We start from the raw sequence: 20,969 nt of genomic DNA, 5'->3' as shown, positions 1-20,969 counted from the left end.
TCTCTTATCAGGGTGGTTTTGTATCTGGTTTCCTTTGATAACCTTAAAATCCAGATCCAGGTTATGTATCTCCATCCGTTAGCGTTTAAAGGCACCGCGTCCCAACTGAATGTTAGCAATGCTTTATTTTCCTGCTCTAACTTGCGCTGCCTCTTGGGAACCACTCTCATGTGACCAGGAATCCTTGTCTGCAAAAATCAACAGGGCTTGTGCGCCTCTGCCCTAGTTGCTTGTGTTTTGGGTCTCTGCCCTCAGGTGCGTCTGCAGGTTTTGTGGAGTTAAAAAGAGCCACTGTTGCAAAAACAGTGAAAGTACGATGCTGGGAGTACTGCTTAGAAGCAGCATTTGAAAGTGGGTACTTGACAGTTTTTACCTCTCAAGTTCTTTATTGCTCCACGCCCTGTGCTTTAGGATTCCTGATGATTACTGAACTCCAGTGTTTTCGGTTAAAAACCCGGGATTGTGCTGGGCAGAGCAGGCCCACTCAGACGGCAGCGGGTGGTAGCGCGGACAGCGAGCCGGAAGCGCCTTGGCCCACGTGGCTCCAGCCCCGCCCAGCCCGCCGCTCGGCTTCCGGAAATGCGGGGCTCATGACGTCGTTACCGAGCGCCGGGCGGACAGCGGGCGGGAGGGGACGCCATGCTTAGCCGGCTTCAGGAGCTGCGTAAGGAGGAGGAGACGCTGCTGCGGTTGAAGGCGGCCTTGCACGACCAGTTGAACCGGCTCAAGGTGACCCCCGCTTCTTTCCCACCCCTCCACCCCGCCGCCGCGGGAACCCTAGGCGTCGGCGGCGTCCACCTGGTGGTTGACAAGCCCTTGGGGGAGCATGTTCGATACTGCGAGCCCACTCCTTTCAGAATCTGGATCCTGCAGGTCTAGACTGAGGTCCAGCGATGTGTACGTGCGGCAGGGTCCCCGCCACGCTCCCAACACCCGTAAATGCAGGTGCTCCGTACACCACGTGCGGACCGCTTTCTCTCGAGCTCCTTCAGCATGTGCTAGCCACCGTTTACTAGCTCCATTTGGCGCTTGAAACAGCTCCAGTATTGTTAAGCCAGAGGAGACTCCTAGATGCGTTGTGCAAAGAAAGCAAGCGAGGCCCTGAGGAAAGAAACTTGTCGTTTTGGGGATTCTCTCCCTCTTCCCTCACGTGCTCACTTGCAGGCTTGTGAGTTCCCAATAGCTTTTCTTCTGGCAGCTGCTGCTGACGAGATTTAGGTGCACCAGGGCCATTTCCCACACCTGTGCCTAATCCACCCTCTTTGTCCCAGTGAGATGATGTTGATAAGGGCGGCTTAGAACTCTTCTTCAGGATCTTAAGTCCAAATGAGACGCAGGTTATGAAGGCCGTTTTTAAGCTGAAAAGCAGTGTACAGCTGCGACATAATCTAAACATTATTTTCCTCAGGACAGTTGTAATGGGTGGCACTTAGTTATGTTCTTGTATCACTAGTACCTGTACAAAGTACCCGGTGGGTGTGTGTCCTGTATGATGATGAGGACGACCTCTAAAGCCTCAGTTCCTTTATGCTCCAGGAAACACTTGTACTTTCTATTCTGTGTGTGTGTGTGTACTTTTTATTCTTCCAGCCTTCCCTTTCTCATTACTGTAGAATTCCATAGTCTGGGGGCGCCTGGGTGGCTCACTGGGTTAAAGCCTCTGCCTTCGGCTCAGGTCATGATCCCAGGGTCCTGGGATTGAGCCCCGCATCCAGCTCTCTGCTCAGCAGGGAGCCTGCTTCCCCCTCTCTCTCTGCCTACTTGTGATCTCTGTCAAATAAATAAATAAAATCTTTAAAAAAATACTCTATAGTCTGGGGAATTGGCCTTCTGTGGAATCAGAAGATGGCTTGCCTTTTTAAGGGCACACTTGGCTTTTCTACCCAGATCTTATCTATGTAGGGGAATGAACGTCTGAGATATCTCAGCTGAGATATCTGTACACCCAGGGGGAAGGGGCTGGAGGTTTTTCTTGGCTTCTTTCCTTAAAATGTGGGTAAAGATTAAAAGCCCCATCCTTCCCTCTAGAACCACTGTTTTCTCTTCTCCTCATGCTCCAGCCTTTGACAGCGTGCTCAGCAGATTTTACCCATGTCAGTAGTCCAGTGAAATAGTAAGCAAAGTGTCCTCACCTCTTCTTTTCTAGGTTGAAGAACTAGCCCTCCAATCAATGATTAGTTCTAGGAGAGGGGATGATATGTTGTCTTCTCAACCTGCACCTGAACAGTCACCTGATGTAAGTTGAATCAAGTGTGGGCCTAGGGAGAGAATGCAAAGTGCATTCTGCTCTCATGCTGCCTGGAAGCCAAAACTTTTTGTAAATTACATTATCACACCCAGAGGACTCAGGGAATTGCTTGTAAGAATGTTCTAGTGTTATAAACTGGCTATTTCAGTATCACTGTTTTAGACAGGGAACAGCCACTTTTCTACCAGCTAGTGAGACCTTGATTTATTAGTCAGGTACTGTGGTATTGCCTGCACCCTCCTAGTCATCTGACCTCTGTAGTTACTCCAGTGAACCCAGGGAGAGTTGGAGAGCTTTGCAGGAGTTTGTCAGAACTTCCACTGCTTCGTGAATAAGTAAGCCTGGGATTTAAGAACAGATTGTAGCTTCAACTACAAAGCATAGTGCTAAAAAGCGAGTTCCAATCCTCAACATCTCCTTCTACTAATGCCCTCAAGTAAAATAGTACAATATTCTTCTTTCTAAATATCCCATATTTGAGCACTTTTTCTTCCAGGTGTATTTAAGCCATTTAAGTGTTTAGTCTCCTCCCATTTTGGCAGTGGGGGGGTGGGGGTAAGAGGGCCAGGGTAGAAATTGGAAAAATAGGAAGTGGCCTTACCTCCTGATGATAATTATTGGGAATGAAGGTGCAGTTGAAATTTGATTTTAAAACATATTTAAGAATTTGCTGGTTTGAGGCCAGTGTCTTTTCTACTAACCCATAATGTCCTTGCCTAAAGCAGATGTTGGTTCATGTTGACAATGAAGCATCAATCAACCAAACGGCACTGGAGTTGAGCACAAGGAGCCATGTGCCCGAAGAGGAGGAGGAGGAGGAAGAGGAAGAAGAATCAGATTCCTGAAGCAGGGTAGGGAAGAACCAAGCTTAGTTACAGGAACTAAGTTACTACATCTGAGGAACTTTTGTCTCTTCAAAAAAATTTTCTTTCCATGGGCCTTCTGGTCTGCTTTAAAAGGAAGCAAGAACTTTAGGTTGTATAGTCGTGAAAATGGTTCCATCAAGAACTCAAGTTTCAGAACACTTTAACAAAAATTAGTGCCATATGGAAAAGCAGACATGCAGTGTCTTAGCATTGAGCAATACGCGTGGTACTGTAACTGTATTCTGGTCAGATTTAGTAATTATGCTCAAAACAAAATTTCCTCTAAAATGCTATTGAGAAAGTCTGGCATTTGCACAAAGGGCAGAGTTTAAATACAAGCCAGCCTTTCCAGTCAGCAATACCTCTTTTAAGAAAACCAATTAAAGGCTCTGTGGATGCCACTGAACTATTGTGAGCAGAGCAAGGCCGAGGTCTAGGAGAGAAGGATGACAAGTGAGGAGCCAGAGGGCCACTTGAGAACACAAGCTGCTGCCACCTCTCGGTGGAGCAGGTAAGAACACTGTACTGTAGAGGGCTTTGTGGGGCTGCCATTCACCTGTAGGTTGAGACATCACAGTGGGAAAATGTGCTTAGAAATAAAGTACAGATAGGGGTGCCTGGGTGGCTCAGTGGGTTAAAGCCTCTGCCTTCTGCTCAGGTCACGATCCCAGTGTCCTGGAATTGAGCGCCGCATCAGGCTCTCTGCTCAGCAGGGATCCTGCTTCCCCACCCCGCCATGCCTCTCTGCCTACTTGTGATCTCTGTCAAATAAACAAATAAAATCTTAAAAAAAAAAAAAAAGAAAGAAAGTACAGATAAAGAGCTGTCCTGCAGCTTCCTAGTTTCCAGATAGCAACAGAGGAAAGGATTAGTTCCTCCCCTGGGGCAAAAAAGTAAAGCAGAATGGTTTAAAACCCATTTCTGGACTTGGGAAATGTGCCATTAAATCACTGCTTGGGGGATCAGGGTTTTGTACTGATGACAGTTACAGAATAACAGTTAAAACTTGCTACTTACAGCTGAGATTTACTTCTCCATACTGTCCCTCTTCCAGTGAATATACAGTTAAGTAGTTGCTTAATTTTATAAAAGTAATTTACCCTGCCCAAGCAACAGAAAAGCCAAACAAAACAGAAAGAACCTCCTCAAGCAGAACTTGTTCTGTAACCGTTCCAGAAGAGAACATGAATGTATTTATTAATCAACATTTCATTAAAGTTATTTTGAGCTACTCTTAAATAGAAGTTTAAATGAGCATGTTCCTTGGAAAAGACAATGTGCAGACTGTTGTGCGATGAAAAGCAATCTATTACACTTGGGGGTTTTATTTAAAATACAAGCGTGGGATTCTGAGAGCTAGAGAAGTTGGCTCTGAATTGTAGCTCTACCACTAACTGGCTGCTTGTCTTCTTAACTCTTTGCCTCTCTGAGTCCTGTGGGTAAAATGACGGTATTCCGACGAGGTAGTATGTAAAAAATCCAACTATTGTCGGTGTCTCAACAAGAGGAAGTCTAAGGGAGGGACTTGACAAAGGAAATTCAAAACAGCAAGAGGGAGGCAGGTGACCTCATTCTTAAGAACAAGATCATTCTTGGTAAAAATTACTAGGAAAAAACCTCTTGACTCTCAATGTAATACATTTGCATGTAAATAGGGAATTTAAAACACCCCTCAAAAGACACTGAACACGAAAGCATTCAGATGCTGGTGTTAGACTGCAGGTTACACCTTCCTCCTAAGATGAAGTTTGCACATTTTAATGAGACCTTCTTGGTTCATATCCTCTCCGTTAGTAAAAAAGTCATGGTGTGAGTCTTAAACCTCGGTTTGAATGGATGTTGAAACATGCAGGTTAGACTGTTGACTTCGAACAGATGTTAGCCTCCTGGCAAGAGAAAGCGGACTGGCCAAAGCCGCCGTGTATATACCACAAAGCGGTTTTTAACGTCCTGGCTGCCTTCCAAGCTCTAGGAGATCCAGAGTTCAACTACCTACTGAGGAGATTTACCCAGGTCCTGTTTTTAGTTTAAAAACAAAACGGGCCTTTTGTTTTTAAAGACGTGTTTATTTTGGTTTTCTATAACCTGCCCTCTTGAAAAAAATGAGGAAGGAGGTGCTAACCAGGCATCATCACAAGTATCTCAAGTTCTGAAAGTCACTTGAGCAGCAAAGGTCAGTGGGACATGGCTTTGTTTTCTGTGACTTCACTGCTACCTCACAGGCAGGACAAAGCCAGTATCAGGTCCATTCCTCTCTAAGAAAGTGTAAAGAAGTCACTGGTTAAAGAGGGGAGAGTACTGCTCAGTGGAACAAAGCAGCATAGGACTGGGTGTCCCAGGCAGAGGCTCCCACACCAGTCACGCACGGCAAGCCAAGAGCAGGGTGCTCCTGGGAGCACACCGGTGACACCGCAAGCCCCACCTCACCTACTGCTTTTCCCTGTGTCGAAATGGCAGGAAGAGATGGGATCTATTCACAGGTCCACAGGAAAGGTAGCTGGAAGATTCACACATAAGTGGAGGAAAGGGCTGGACAAAGTCCAAAGCCTGGAATCACAGGAAGATCCATTAGTCCAGAGCACTGAACTTGTCCTCAGTGTGGCATTTCTGCCTTCCAGCCTCCTTCCTGTCTCCACCTGTGCCCTCACTATAAGGCTTGGCCAAATCATCTGACTTTGTGTATGTGTACCAGAGACACTGAAAATCCTACCACAAAAGTAGACATATTTTTCCATCCTTTTAACTTGATAGTATATTTATTAGAATAAGAGATTAGATTTGTTAAACATCTGGACTGAAATGGTTAAAAGGATTTTCATACAGTTTTTAGGCACTATACACACTTGTTTACAATAGCATCAGTGCTTGGATTTGGGGAAAGAAATCTCATACATTTTAATGCCTTGATCCATTTGTAACATTCAAAGTAACCACCATTTTAGAAACACTATAACTCAAAGAGACATAAACCACTAAATATCCCACATAATATATTTAAAAATAAATATAGAAATACAACCAGAAGTCTACAAATCATCCCAGTAGACAGACTGGTGAAGCCCCAGCTATCATGGCAGTGAAGGGCTCTGGCTAGATTTTGATAGAAATTGCTTCATTCTACACCAAAAGCAAAAATATAATAAAATAACGATATATACTTTCTGATGTTCTTTTTCGTAGCAGCAAAGCATGCTTCACATGCACTGCCTGTGAAGGATCTTACAAGGCCCCTTCCTGCTCAAATAGAAGGTCTGCCTGGCAAGAATGCAGTACCACCAAGTGTCAGAGAATCCTGAAAATACAGGCAGCTAGCCAGTCACGGTGAGGAAAGAGCAGTGCAATTTTCAGTAATAAGAATGACTACCCACGGTCACCAAAGTTTCACTGTAATTCCACATTGCGCGTGTGTTGATCGACATACACAAAAATAGCCCCAAGCACAAAGCCAATCCACTTAGGGGGAGAACAGGAAGAATAAAGACAATATTAAAAATGACACAAACAGAATTTTGGCACATGCTGTGTTCTTCATCCCTTGTCATAGGTGAGATGCACGTCTGAACAGAGACAGGCATGGGCAAGAGGCCCGGAAGCGACATGGCACACCACTGGGCAGGGGACTCGCTCTCTACCACTTCCCACATACTTAGACGCCAGCTGCGTGGGTCGGTGTGCTGGGCTGGTTAAGGCCAATGGTGGAGCAGAGCCAACCTGCAAAATCCACTTCCTCCCCATCAGATCTCTTGATAAAGGCATGAACCTGTGTGCAGGAAAACGGAGAGTAAGTGGTGTTAAAAAAAAAACCTTAAAAAGAAAGGTCAAGAGTCCTGGGGCTAGAGCTTTGCTTGGAAGGTACCCCTGGAGCCTGTCCTAGGGCAGCAGTCAGGGCGCGCGAAAGTGGCCAGCTGCTGCCAGAAGGGCCTCCGCTTGGCCTTTACACTGCTGGGGGTGGACACAAGAGGCTGACGTTCAGGATCCTGCAGCCCCTGGGGCAGCGGGAGCACAGAAGTCAAGGCAGAGCAGGGAATGGGCTCAGGGAGTAGTGGGCAGACGACTGACAGAACAAATGAATAATTTGTGTACAAATTGGAAATCAGTGGCCTTACCATGAGTTGCTTCAGATCTGCTCTCTCTGCTGGGTTTTTTATTAAGCTGAAAGAAAAAGATAATGTGAGAGAGACTGCCTGGCACTGGTTCCCACTCCAGTTACTTAACATTTACATGCCTGCCCTCCCCACACCTTGTAGCTTCTGAGGGCCTGAGCTTTCTCCAAGGCCTTCCTGTTCCAGCAGAGTGGCATGCCTGCAGGTTAACAGATGCTTGCTGAATTAAACGACCCAAAGGCAACCTGCCAGTCCCTGTAGAGCAGGTGCCAAAAGCAGCAGTTCTGACCCACTGCTGTAGTCAGGCCAGTCCCCGAAGTCATGGCACTCTGGAAGTACAGGGAAAAGGGCAGAGCTCTGCTCCCCCAAGACCGGGGGCTGGAGGGTGGTGTGTGTGTGACAAAACCAGCATAACTCTTCTAGAGAGCAAGTAGCAGACTTACCATTTATTCACAAAATCTTGAAATTCCAGACTGAACACTCCACTGGGCAGTTTTGGAGGAGGCTGCAAATACATGTCAGGACGTAAAAAAAAGCCTGGCTTCCTTCTCCAGCCATATTCCCCACCAGCTCCCTCCCCGCAGACCTCTGGGCAGCACTGCCCTTCTCCAGCCAGGGGAGGACAGGGCTGGGGGGCCGGGGGCTGCCTGCGGGGTCATCCAGGTGGAACCGCTGGACTCACAAAGCACACTCAGAATTGGGGCCCGGTCAGTGCTCTGCCATTCACTTGTCTAGTGACTGAACAAATCACTGTTTCTCTGTAAGCCTTAGTTCATCCTCCTGTGAGACGAGGAGGGCCTCAGGGTCTCTGGGACCCTTTCCCACGGACACTGCCAACCATAAACCTTGGAGTGTGGCACACACACCAGCAATTACTAGCGGAGCAGCTATAGGGGTGCTGTGCAGACGTACCCCAGGCCAGTCAGCACCTGTGCATGTCACAGAAGTTACCTGAAGAGTAATAAAATGTGTCTCCCTTTTCTGAGCCCCGAAGAAAGGGCACAAGATGGATAATAAAACAGTAGCAGACAGAAGGCTGGGTCTGCAAGACCAGCCGGGAATGCGGCCATGTGCAGGCATCAGTGCGAGGACACGGGGTACGCAGTGGAGGCCACGCAGGGTCACCGGGACAGAGCCCTGGAGCAGCTGGCTCATGCACTGCACCCTCACATGACCTGTGCCGGGTCTGAGTGGAGCTCCGGGAGCCCGACTCCAGACCGTGCCCGAGAAGTCGCTGCTTCGATGTGCAGCCCAGATGAGCAGGCGCGCTGACACTGAAAAGCAGACACTGCCACTGCCCAGAAAGCCCTGCCTCTCCCCCCGCCTCACCCCCAAGGCCTCACCGGCACAGCAAGTCGGCAAGCCTCATCTGAGTCACAGACTCAACATCCCAGCTCAGGCCACCCTGGAGAGCGTCATGCCTGCTGAGGGGGGTAAAGGGAACGCTCAAGGAGAGATGGACAGCTTGGCCTCCTGAGGCCAGGCTAGTCCTGAGTAGGATGGGGGACAAAGGGGTGACAAAGCAGGGGCCGTGAGGCACCCGCACCTGCTGCCGTGCAACCCAGCGGCCTGGGACGTGTGGCTGGTAAAGACGGAAGAGCACTAGCTGGGAAGGACCTGAGCTACTTTTCATCCTGGAGCCTGAGCTTTCTCACCTGTGTGAAGAGGATAATGAAGCCAGCTGGGCACCCCTTCCCGCCAGCAAGCAGGGCCCAGCAGGAGACTGGCAGCGGCTTATTTAGCCCAGGCCAGCTCCTCCCTTTAATGTGGTTCCCCCCACCACCTACCCAGCACCCAGCTCAGATCCCAGCAGTAGAGGGTGGCCTTCCCGACCACCACAGACACAAGGCACTTAAGCAGCCGAGGTTACATCCTGAGCTTCCGTTCCATGTCCCAGGGTGCTTGGCATAAAGCTGGACAGTAAGGAGAGGTCAATTAACCTCCCTGGTCAGTGATTTATTAACTGCTGGAGGGAAGTAGGATTTCCCTGTTGAGTTTGTAAGGGACAAGGGGACCTTTCTGAGGGCTGGTTTTAGAGCGCAGTAGGAATATGAAAAGTCACTCTGCCAGTCTGAGGAAGAAGAGCACAGGGCTGTACCTTTGACGGTGCACCCCAGAACTGGTCGTTTCTCACCCACTATCCATGCTGCCCCTGAGGCGGCTGTGCTGGCCTTGCCACCCAACATTCCGTCCCCAAGCCCTGCCCCACCCACCCCTGCCCCACTGCTTCCCACCCCCTCTAACCCGGGTTGGAGGACTGCTGGTCCTTCTCTACCATCCTCTGTCCTCTTTTCACTTAAACATACTGGTGTAGGTTTTACACAAATAATGTGTTCTTTGCATTAAAGTCAGTCAGCAGCAATAAGCCAAAAGAAACTTCCGTCACCCCGAGAAAACCACTGTTTCCTACTAATTTCCAGACTTCATATGCACATACATGCATAGATTTTTTTCATAAAAAATTTTTAAAGAACTGACCACAGTATACATAGTACTTTGTAGTATTTTTCACACAGTCTATAGTGAATATCTTCCATTTCTACACTGTCATTTTTTTTTACACCTACTGGTTTTTAAAGGCACTTACTAGAGAAAACCCTACCCTACAGGTATGTATGTATCTGTCTTGCCTCCTATATGAAGCTAGTGGTCTTCACTACCAGGGACTTCTGTTTTTCCACCTGTGGACCCCACCTCATCCCTACCTTCCGCCCGCAGTGCCCAACCAACAGTAAGTGCACAAGGACTGCCTGATGAATGAAGCAGCAGGCATGGCGTGGGCACACTGGGGGCTCCTGACTGAGCAGGACAAACTCAGAGCTACCCAAGGCTGTTTGTTCCCTGGGGAAGGGACACCTGCCCCCCACTGCAACAGCACGATGCCCCACGAGAAACCCTCAGGGCCCAAGAAGCCCCACTGCGTGAACAACTCACAGGTATCCCAATCAAATTAACTGTTTGCTTAAGAGAAGCAAATACCAAGGTCAAAGAAGCCATGCAGCACTTACCTCATTGACTATGTAATCCAGCAGCTCAAAAATCGCCATGGGAGGTCGGCTGTCCATTCCATAAGCTACATATTTCACAAGAAAAAAGAAAACACTTCTCATAAGTTATTTGTCAACATGAGGCTAGGGATTGGAGCATGGGTCCTGGATAATAAGCAGAAACACAGATAAGGCCGAACACAGAGCGGACCAGCAGAGGCCACAGAGTTGGCCAGCCAGGGGAGGATTCTGGGCTCTCTCACCCCCCAGGTCTGCGACCTCGGGCAAATCCACTGACTGCTGAGTATGGACTTTGCTACAGTGGAGATGGATAATCATGTCTGCCCTTCTTCCCTTCCTTACATTGAGAGAGGAGGAAATGAGGTAATAACTAAGTAACTCAAGGACTGTTTTAGTTCTCCCTGAACTTGGGTCTCCTCCTTCTATCCTCCAGAGTCCCAGGCCAGCCTCAAAGGCCACAGCCACAGTCCCTCCAGTGACCCACCACCATCAGCTATCCCTGCCTTCCTCTATTTCTCCCTTCATATATGCCCTCTCCTATGAGGTCCTCCCAGGGACAGATACCAGGTCCTCCTGGTCACAAATGTCCCAGCAGGAAGTACATCAGAAGATGGTGGCTGGGCCAGGATCTTCCCAATACCAGGTTTACTTCTCATTATGCATGATCAGAGAGGCAGGCCATGCTGCACAGCACTCAACACCTAGGACTCAGGCTTGGCCACTTATGGTGTGCAGTCTTGACAAGCCAGGCACTTTGTGCCTCAGTTTCCTTGACTCTAGAGGTTATAAAAGTGTTCACACACATTCACTATTAAAATTAGATAATATTCGGCAAATCCATGGAGACACAGAGTAGATCAGTGTCTACTGGGGCTGGGGGTGGGAGGAGACAGGAGTGATTGCTCATGGAGGTGAAGTTTCTTTTACGGTGATGGACATGTTCTCGAATAACACAGTCGTGATGGGTGCACAACATGAAGAATATACTAAAAACCAATGAAATGTACACTTCAAAATGTGCATTTTATGTTGTATGAATTTTATCTCCAAAAAAAAAAAATTCCTAAAAAAAAAGTCATGATTTTTAAAAATCAGACAGCACCTATAAAGTGCTAAATGCCATGCCAGGAACACAGCCAACACTCAACAGAGGGGGAGAAGATGTTGCTAGTAACAATAATCTAACACCCACCTGGAGACCTCTGCCTGCTCTGCCTCCCACCCCAGCCTGGCATCCAGAGACAGGCAGGCAGTCTCGGGAGAATATCCAGAGAACCAGCCCTCCCGAAACCCACCAGAGTAAGGGACCCCGCCCCTCTGCCCCCAGTCCAAGCGGGGGCCACACCAGGCCACTCACAGCTGAGGGGCCTTCCAGGAGTCCTGGGTCTGGGTGGTGTCTCCGCCGCATCTCCCTCCACTGGGCACCCAAACACCAACTCCAGCTCCTTGGCGTCTGGTGGAGGGATGGGATACCTCCCCACTGCCATCTCAACCAGAGACAGCCCCATGCTCCAGATGTCCGACTGCACCGAGTAGTGAGTCCCCTGGAGTCTTTCCGGCTGCACGAGAGACAGACACAGTTCTGATCACCTGTGAGCTAATCCGGGCCCGCGCGGCTGAGGGAGAGGCCCACCCCATGGAGGCTCAAAGCGGGGCCTCAGGCCTCCCTGCCTCTTTGAGGCTTGTGTGCACTGTAGGGAGTGGTCTCCCCTGCTTGGTCTGGGCCCCGGCCCTGGATCTACTGATGCATTTTATCTTCTTTGGGACCTCCACTAACTGCTTTAACCCCGTCTCTGACCTGCCTCCAACCACTGTGTTCAAATCCTAGCTGGCTCCCATGGCTCTGACCCATGCCTCCTCCCCGCCCTCAACTAACAGCCTCCGGCCTGCCTGGACCCCGGCTGCCGCTTCAACTGTACCCCCAGTTTTGCCCCGCCTTGTCACTGTCTTGGACACGCAGGGTAACTGGTTCAAAGCCCAGCCTGCAAGGCTCATCTTGTCACCTAGGTGTGGAACATGAGGCTTCCAGAACACGGATCATGAACGAATTGTGCAGTGGGTCGAAAGAACAGTGGCCTTCAGAGTCAAGAAAGTTGAGCTCTAAGACCAGATCACCACAGACTCACTGACTGTCCTTGGACAACATGGAACAGTAGAAAAGGCAAAGGATCTGGGGTCAGGAAATCTCAGTTCAAGTCCCAATTCTGTGACTTGTAAACTATGTGATCCTGAGCCTCAGTTTCCTCATCTATAAAGTGGAGCTGATGAAGGTGGTGGTGAGGACAATATGGACATCAGAAAACACTAACTAACTAATGGGGTTACTGAGAAGGCCAAACCCAAATGGGAACGGATGTTAGATGTCGCAAAATGCTATACAAATATTGGCTGTTACTGGCAGGAAGAGTCAGGGAAAAAAGTACATATTACTATACAAAGCATTATTTTTATCCAGCATTAACTGAAATAGCATCTGTATTTCAAGAACTCCACAAAAAAAAAAATCTTCATCCTGACCACTGTATGTGTTTTTGGACATCGTTAATATCTCCCATAGGATTTTTCACTAACTCAAACACTGGACTATTTTGGAACTGACCACGTAACCACAAACACCCAAACCACTAACCCTGATCAACGGGTCCCAGGGCCTGTTGACAGATTTTGAACTTTGCAGCGGCAGGTGAGTCGCCCAGAACACTAACTGCTCAGTTCTTAGACACTGAGGGAAGAACCTGAAGAGCCCTGTTTCATGTTTCTGAAAGACTGTGTCACTCGAGTGGAGGGGGTGGAAATGTGGGTCAGCACTGGGCCAGTCATGCGGACAGTGGCTGCCCAGGTGGGGGCAGCGGGCGGGCGAGAAGGAATGAGGATGTGGGCATCAACTTCCACACATGGAGGCCGGAAGCAGGTGTGGAATCGGACCCAAAGGGCAAGTGAGGGCATGCTGAGCACAGGGGACTAACTGGCAAGGAGACCTGGCTTTCAGTCCAGACTCTGCATCTGCCTTTCCTCATCTCTAAAATGGGAGCGATAATCTGCTCTTCACAGGGCAATCACATAGATCAGATGAGCTTACTCAAGGATGGGGAAGAGAACTCAGAAAACACCCTGTGTGCCGGGATGCCCCAGCCTCTGCCTCCCCACCAGATTAATCCACGCCTGGATCTCCACGGAGATCCCCACTCACCCAGAGTCACATCTCCCCCTTTCTGAATCCTTCTCTAGAGCACACTAGCCAACTACCACCCGTTCAGTCAACCAAACATTAGCCTACTCGCCAAGCACTCCCCGGGCACCTACCACATGCCAGGCCCCAAGCCAGCCCCTAGGGACAACTGAGACCCCCCACAGTCCTATCCCTGCCCCCGTGAAGCTTGTGGCATGGGGGTGAGAAGAGAACATGCTGACGCAGCCACCGATGCCTCCTCCCTCATTTCCTTCTCCTCCCCCCCACCATCACCCACCTCCTGGCGCCATGGGGGAAGCTACCCGCTTGGCTCCTATCCCTGACCAGGCAAGATGCTGGAGAAACAGAACCCACTGCTCATACCGACATGTAGGACCTTGTGCCCACGAAGGAGTTGGCCATGGAGTCGATGAGTTGCCCACTGACCCCAAAGTCACAGAGCTTTATCTCCCCACGGGAGTTCACGAGGATGTTGGAAGGCTTGACATCTGCAGGGGAGAGAACACAGAAAGGGAGGAAGTTGACAAGGGTGGACTGGGGAGGGAGAAGGGTCAACGTTCTCCAGACAGCCCAGCCCTGACCATGAGTCCAAGCACCTGCGACCATCACACCCAGCCCCTGGCTTGCAAACGCTGGACACCAAGGTCCCTTATACCCCTTTATTCAGGGTTTGAGAAAGGATTCTCAAGAGAGGAAATGGCCACCTGTTGTACAAGCAGGACAGAAAGACAGCGGATTCCCACTCTGAGAATCCGAACTTGAACACATGACCCACAGGAAGTAGTCAGTTATCACAAATAATCAAGATTTCAAACTTCATTGCTTCAATCACCCTTACTGGCAAGACCAAGTATCTATGGCTGGATCATGAGGCAGGAAGAAAAATACAACAAATAAAACCTGTATGCTTGCTAAGGCTACAGACCAGAGACTAAAGGGAGATGGGATGGGGGCAGGAGTTTCAATGCTTGACCTTGATACCAAGCACAGAGCATCATTTTCTGAATACGTGTGGCAGAGGCTGGGAGTGAGGCCTTATGATTATCTTTCTCAGAAGTGATTTCCCAAACAGCCTACAGAGCTGAGGCCCACTGTCAGTCAAGGAGAGCCCCTCGCTGCCCTACTGGGGCCAGGCAAGGCAGTGCCCCCAGAATTAGCCCCAACCCCTTCCCTGCACCCGGACCCTCCCCACTTCCCACCCAGCTGCCCCCATGACTACTAGTTCATCGGCCTTTCCCTTTGCAGAGGGAGGTTAACTTTCAAATGTTTTTCTTCCCCCACTTCCCCTGATTCAAACCACTGCCCTGGCAAGTGGGCAGAACAGAGTCCAGTGTTCTCATTTACAGGTGGGGAGACAAGGCTGGGACTTGGTAAAAATCCCCAGGCCAGGGTTCTGTGGGCAGACATCAGCAGTGGGAGCCACGCAGTAAGCAGGCCCTACTCAGGAGCAAAGCATAAACCAGACAGATAGTCTTTGACAGAAGTAATAGAGACACTATTATAGAAATTATAAAATATGTGGAAAATTAGAGGAAAAAAACCAATCCCCATAAGCCAAAACTGCTAGAACCACTATTCCCATTTTATTATTTTTCCCTTCAATACTCAGATGAAGGCATTGACAGGAACACTTCTGAAATCTGGCAGGTTCAGTTCCAGACCACTACAATAAAGTGAGTATCACAATAAAGGGAGTCAAATAATTTGTCTGGGTTTCCTGGTGCATATAAAGGTTATGCTGGGACACCTTGGTGGCTCAGTTGGTTAAGCAGCTGCCTTCAGCTCAGGTCATGATCTCAGGGTCCTGGGATCGAGCCCCAGGTGGGGTGAGGAGAGCTGGGGAATCCCTTCTCAGCAGGCAGACATCTGCTTCTCCCTCCCCCTCTCCTTCTGCTCCCCACCCCTCCACTCATGCTCACTCACTCTCAAATAAATATATGTTTTAAAAGTTATGTTTACACTAGATGGGAGTCTATTAAGTATACAGCAGCATTATGTCTTTAAAAAAAAAAGATGTACATACTTGAATTTAAAAATACGTTATTGCTAAAAAATGCTAACCATGGTTAACCTGAGCTTTCGGCAAAGCACAATCACTGATCACAGATTACCGTAACAAATATGATAATGAGAAAGTTTGAAAAATTCAAGAATTACCAAAATGTGACCAAGAGACATGAAGGGAGCAAATGCTGTTGGGAAAATGGTATAGACTTGCTCAACACAGGACTGATGCAAACCGTCATTTTGTAAAAAGTGCAGTATCTGCAAAGCACAATGAAATGATACATGCTTGTATTTATCCTTAAACAGTTTCTAACAAGTCTTCGTAAGTTTCTTTCCAAGGGTAAAGTAGGAAAAAACACCACAAAAACACCCACTCCTGGGGCGCCTGGGTGGCTCAGTGGGCTAAGCCTCTGCCTTCGGCTCAGGTCATAATCTCAGGGTCCTGGGATCAAGCCCCGAGTCGGGCTCTCAGCTCAGCAGGAAGCCTGCCTCCTCCCCACCCCCCAACCCCAACTGCCTCTCTGCCTACTTGTGATCTCTGTCAAATAAATAAATAAAATCTTAAAAAAAAAAAAACAAAACCCTCTCCTATCCCAGTAGGTCCTTTCCCTGCCCCTCCCACCTCAGCCCTCATTCCCGCTCAAGCTCCTTTGTGCCCACCACCCCCTTCACCAGAGGGCCTCACCACTGTGGGCCCGGAGCCAGGACTGTAACCAACATGCACCAGGGGCTCCAACGCTTGTGACAGAATGGCTCTGAACCCACCGTGTATACACATGAGCACTCAGAGCCACTGGTGTGGTCCTCCCAAGACCCAGCCCTCACCGTGGCACAGGACGTGAGACCTTTCCCAACCCCTGGCACCCTCCCTGTGTCTCCTACATACAGACTTCCAGAATGTAGGCATCAGAAGTAACATGAGAAGGAATCTGGCTTCTCCCCTTCAGTCTAATGCCCAGAAGGGTCTAGGAACTTGGCCCAGCAGAAACTGGGTACAGCTGGAACCAGAAAGTCAGACCTTCTCTGATACCTAGGCCTGTCCTCTTCTCGCCCACCCTCCTGTCACATGACCCAACCCTACTCCCCTCAGCCACTTGTTGTGTAGCCTCCTACGCAATCCCTTCAAACATACTGGTTAATGTTCAGGATGCAGTGGGCTCCGTGGAGTGGCAGGACAGAGCTGGGGACAGCTAGCTGGGAGATGGTGCTGTGGGGACAGCACACACCGGACACTCCAACACTTGCCACCGGATGCCCCAGCCCTTCATGCCTGTGCCTCCTTCACCTCCCAAATGTGCCCAAGGCAGGTTGGGCCTTGTTCTCAAGTCGAAGAGCACCCCTGGCTAAAGGGACCTGTATTCAAATCCCCACCCTGCCCACGCCCCCCCCACCCCCTACCCACCCCCCCACTTGCAGCCTTGAGTGGGTCCCTTTGCAGCCCCAGCACCCACCCGCCTGTCAGTGATGCGGTGCTAACAGTCACGGCGCTTGTGACCTCACCCGATGGTGACCAGGACCAACCTGATGTGGGGTGGGCATTTACATGGCACACAGCACCCCTGCCCCTTACAGGGACAAAGGATTCTTTCACAGGCGACCCTCCACAATGGGCACGATGAGCAGTTCACGGCACCAGAGCCCTGCTTCCTCCCTCCCCAACAGAGAGCATCCCCCACCCACCTCCACCTGAGCTTTTTCTTAAGATTTTATTTATTTATTTGAGAGAAAGAGAACACAAGCAGGGGGAGCAGCAGAGGGAGAGGAAGAAGAAGACTCCCCGCTGAGTAGGGAGTCCGATGCAGGACTCGATCCCAGAACCCCAGGACCACAACCTGAAGGCAGCTGCTTAACCACCTGAGCCCCCCAGGAGCTCCCCACCCACTTTTCCTTCCTCTGCTGGCTCAGAGGTTCTCTCCAGTAGCTGCTGCTCAGGAGTGGCCACACGGCCTCTGTCACTGCTGGGATCTGATTTCTATTCACATGGCAAGCAAGCCTCTTTTTCTCCAAACTTATGTAACGCGGCTTTCCTCCATCCCTGGCTGTCAGCTCCGGCCTCCCCCACCGCCAGGGAAGGAAACTGCCTGGGAGGCTGCAGAGACCATGGGGGATGGGTCGGAGGAGCGGAGGGAAATCCTGAGGGCTTCTCCCTGCCTGGACCACACCCTGGGGCCACACGCAAGGCACACAGCCCAGCTTGGTGACCTGGAAGGGCAAACAAGAAGTTGCTTGCAGACTGGGCCTTGAAATCACTCAACTCCAGAGAAAGGGGCTGAACCCCCAGGTCAATGCATGCTTCCCCTGGCAGCTCCCGCCCCATCAGGCTCTTCTCTGGGGGCAGAAGAGGTCCATGTCACCCAAGTCCAGACAAACTGCTTCCTCCGCCTGTCAGCATCCCCCCTTTGCTCTCCACAATGCCCGCCCTCCCTCCTCTGTCCTGTGTTCACTGTCCTTCTCTGGCACGACAGCCCCTGCCTCTCAGCTGGTCTTTCCCAGCCTGCCACTGCTCTGGCCTTACCTCCCCAGCTTCCTGCTGTGACCCAGCCCCAAGCTCAGGCCTGCCCCCCTAACTGTGCTGGTCCCTGCAGGTGAACCACGCACCTTTCCCACTCACCCTCCCCTCAGCTTCCTGGGTGCCAAGTTCTTCTGCATCCCCTTCCTGTCCTGCTCCTGGAGCCCTGGGAGGCTTGTTTCATCTGGCTTCCCCCCACAGCTTTCCTAGCAGCAACCTCAACCACTGCTGAAATCACAGGCCCAGGTCCCCTCTGCTTCCCAAGGCCTTTTCTCACCCCCCAATATCAGGAGGGCCAGGCCGGAAGGAGCCCCAGGACCTGGTGGGCTAGGCTGCATTGTGAAGGAAGCATCCAGCATCCACGAGGCCCCCAGGCTGACAAGCTACCCCAGGAAACCTATGAGAGATGAAGGTTTGTGGCCCTGATCCTGCTCAGCACCCACAACAATGAGGACAGGTAAGCCCTTTTTCAAACACAAACAAGGAGGTTTTATGAAACCCCTCCTTTTAGGTTTTCATGAAAAAACTAAATGGATGAAGTATTTTCTTCTCTCCTATTTTCTGCCCCAGAAATAACTACTGTGCAAAGCCTTCTGATTCTTCCCCCAAGAGCAAATGATTTTAACTTAATTTCTGAGCATTCGCTACCCCTGTAAAACAAAGGGTTTGGATTAAATAATTCAGTGGGTCACTGGGTTATTCTATAAACACTTACAACTGAGCTATGAGTAAAAAGGGACCCAGTTCCTGTCCGTGTCCTCAAGGTCATCACCACTAGGGGAGACAGAACACAGAAAGTAACAAGAACGTGTGCCCGTGGGTATGATGGTAAGGGCAAGGAGGGAGGGATGCTCAGGGCACTCTGGATTGTGCCCTGAATTCTCCCAGCCAGCCAGGCTCAACGCCAGCCTGACTAGTGGGCAAGGTCCTTTGCAGGACCTGGACAAAGGAGAGGGTCAGCCCGTCAAAGGGTACTATATTCGAGGAACCTCATTTTGTTTGGCAGAGAAGACTATTACAGGAATTTGCATTCCCTATGGGGGCGGGGTTGGGGACACAAGATGGAAGGAGATGGGGCACAAAGGAACAGAGGGCAGAGTTGCAGGGGAGGGAATGGGGAGCACAGAAGCAACAGGAGGAAGAGGAAAGGAATGAGAGCTCCAGGGAAGCAAAGCGAGTGACCCCTGGAAGCCACACTCTGGCTCATCAGTGACAAAGGCTAAAACCAAAAGGGAGAGGACTTTGGATAAGTGAGGGAGTCAAAGGTTAAAGAAACAGAGGCAAAGAGATTTTTCAATGGTTCCTTTAGGCCTCAAATGACCTCTTCTTAGCAACCCCAGCAGATCCCTATTAACCCTTCTCTAAAGGTGAAGAAACAGAAGGGAAAGGTGGCCGACCCTGGTATGTCAAATAATGGTCTCCACAGAGCCACCTCCAGTTACCTTATCCATGATCTCAGCGAGCCAATTAAAGAACAAAGATAATTAACATTCAGAGAGAATCCCAAACCCTTCAGTTAGCCATGAACTGTAACCTTTTGCCACCCAACCTTCCCAAGAGCACAGCTTTCCCCCCTCGCTGCCTTCCCCCAGCAAATGAAGACAGATGCGGATGCGGCTGCAAGGCTAGGGTGGGGGGATGGGGCAGGAAAGCCCGGGGCCTGGGAAGACCCCACAAAAGCTCTGGTTCCACGAAGACCTCCTATGCCAGGGCTTTTAAATACACAGGACTCTCTAATCCTCACAACAATGGGGAGAAGCAAACTCCATACACCCCCGTGTACAGATGAGAAACACAGAGGCCCAGAGTAGGAGCCGTCTGTCAAGATGACACATGAAGCCAATGGCAGAGGCTACAGTAACACTCAGGCTCTTAACTATCCAGAGCCTCGATAATTAAGCTCTAAATGACAGGGCAAATGTTGAGCTGTACTCCAAAGTTCCAGAAAAGTCCTTATTCAGGTGCAGGGGACGGTCGTCAGAAGGTACAAACTTTCAGTTGTAAGAGAGATCATCCTGGGATGGAATGTACAACACGTGACTAGAGTTAACAATACGGGACCGAACACTTGGAAGCTGCTGAGACAGGACATCTTTTTTCTCTCCACTCAACCTGGGGCTCAAACTCACAACCCCAAGATCAAGACTTGCGTGCTCTATTGACCGAGCCAGCCAGGCGGCCCTCAAGGACATCTTAAAAGTTCTCATCACAAGAAAAATAAATGTAATCATGTCACGACGAATATTAGCTAAACTTACTGCGGTGATCGTTTCCCAAAAGATGCACCCATCCCATCGGCAGGCCGCACACCCAAAACACAATGTTCTATGTGAATCGTATCTCAATTTTTTTGAAGTTGTGGTTGGGAAAGGGGATCACTCACGTTATAGACATAATAAGCTCTATCTAGGAACGTGATCTGACTTTGGGATCGACAAATCCTTTAAGTCTGGCAGTGAGAGAAAAGGCTTTTCTGCTCCTGGTGAGGGAGAGTGCGCTTCCTTCTCCTGCTCTGGGAAGGTCCTGCCTGCAGAAATTTGCTAAAGAGGAACCAGAGGCTGCTTCCTACCTCCTTCTGCCTAACAGCAGAGTTCAAGCAGGGAACTTTCAGAGCACACAGGCCGGGTCCTAACAAGGAGCTACTTTCCTCTCTCCACTTCTTACAACCAAGGCCACCAAGTGCAATTTTATTTTTTTTCTCCCCTCCCAAGATTCATTAGTTTTGAAGTGCTTTCATTTTCTACCTTTGTGCACCCCTTTCTGCAAATTCAGTGTTCATCTCCTGACCCAAAAGGCACGCAAATGTTAACAATTAAACGAGACATTACTGGGAACTTTCTGAATCCATTCTTCTTTTTCAGAATTTGGTTTTCATTAGTACATGCCATTCTAGGAAATGATCAACATTTTTTAAACAGGATGTAACAAAAGCCACAGCAAAAGGTATAGGGGTTATACTCAAGAGGATGGGGTGGGGGGGTGGGAAGAGACAGCAAAAGGAAAAGAAAAAGGAGAAAGGCAGTCATGGGAAAAGCTGA

General features: G+C 49.7%; 2 protein-coding genes across 3 annotated transcripts in view; one reads left to right on the top strand and one right to left on the bottom strand.

The window, feature by feature from the left end:
- The first annotated feature begins 371 nt into the window (after positions 1-371).
- Positions 372-4,350, top strand: SNAPC5 (small nuclear RNA activating complex polypeptide 5). Its single transcript, XM_080809572.1, has 3 exons — positions 372-729; positions 2,147-2,236; positions 2,974-4,350. Exons 1-3 carry the CDS (start codon positions 640-642, stop codon positions 3,091-3,093), a joined length of 300 nt encoding a protein of 99 aa, XP_080665698.1. The 5' UTR covers positions 372-639; the 3' UTR covers positions 3,094-4,350.
- MAP2K1 (mitogen-activated protein kinase kinase 1) overlaps positions 4,276-20,969 on the bottom strand; it is an 87,018-nt gene continuing 70,324 nt past the window's right edge. For both annotated transcript variants that reach the window (XM_080809570.1, XM_080809571.1), the window contains exons 6-11: positions 13,779-13,903; positions 11,583-11,784; positions 10,226-10,290; positions 7,661-7,722; positions 7,221-7,266; positions 4,276-6,874 (exon numbers count right to left, since the gene is read on the bottom strand). In XM_080809570.1, coding sequence (XP_080665696.1) covers positions 6,761-6,874; positions 7,221-7,266; positions 7,661-7,722; positions 10,226-10,290; positions 11,583-11,784; positions 13,779-13,903 — 614 coding nt within the window. In that variant the 3' untranslated portion in view covers positions 4,276-6,760. The remainder of the gene's footprint in view (positions 6,875-7,220; positions 7,267-7,660; positions 7,723-10,225; positions 10,291-11,582; positions 11,785-13,778; positions 13,904-20,969) is intronic.

The sequence above is a fragment of the Martes martes genome, assembly GCF_963455335.1.
Source record: "Martes martes genome assembly, chromosome: 7".
In the NCBI taxonomy this organism is placed as follows: Eukaryota; Metazoa; Chordata; class Mammalia; order Carnivora; family Mustelidae; genus Martes; species Martes martes.
The sequence above is the reverse complement of the archived record's forward strand: the minus strand, read 5'-3'. Positions and strand labels throughout refer to the sequence as shown.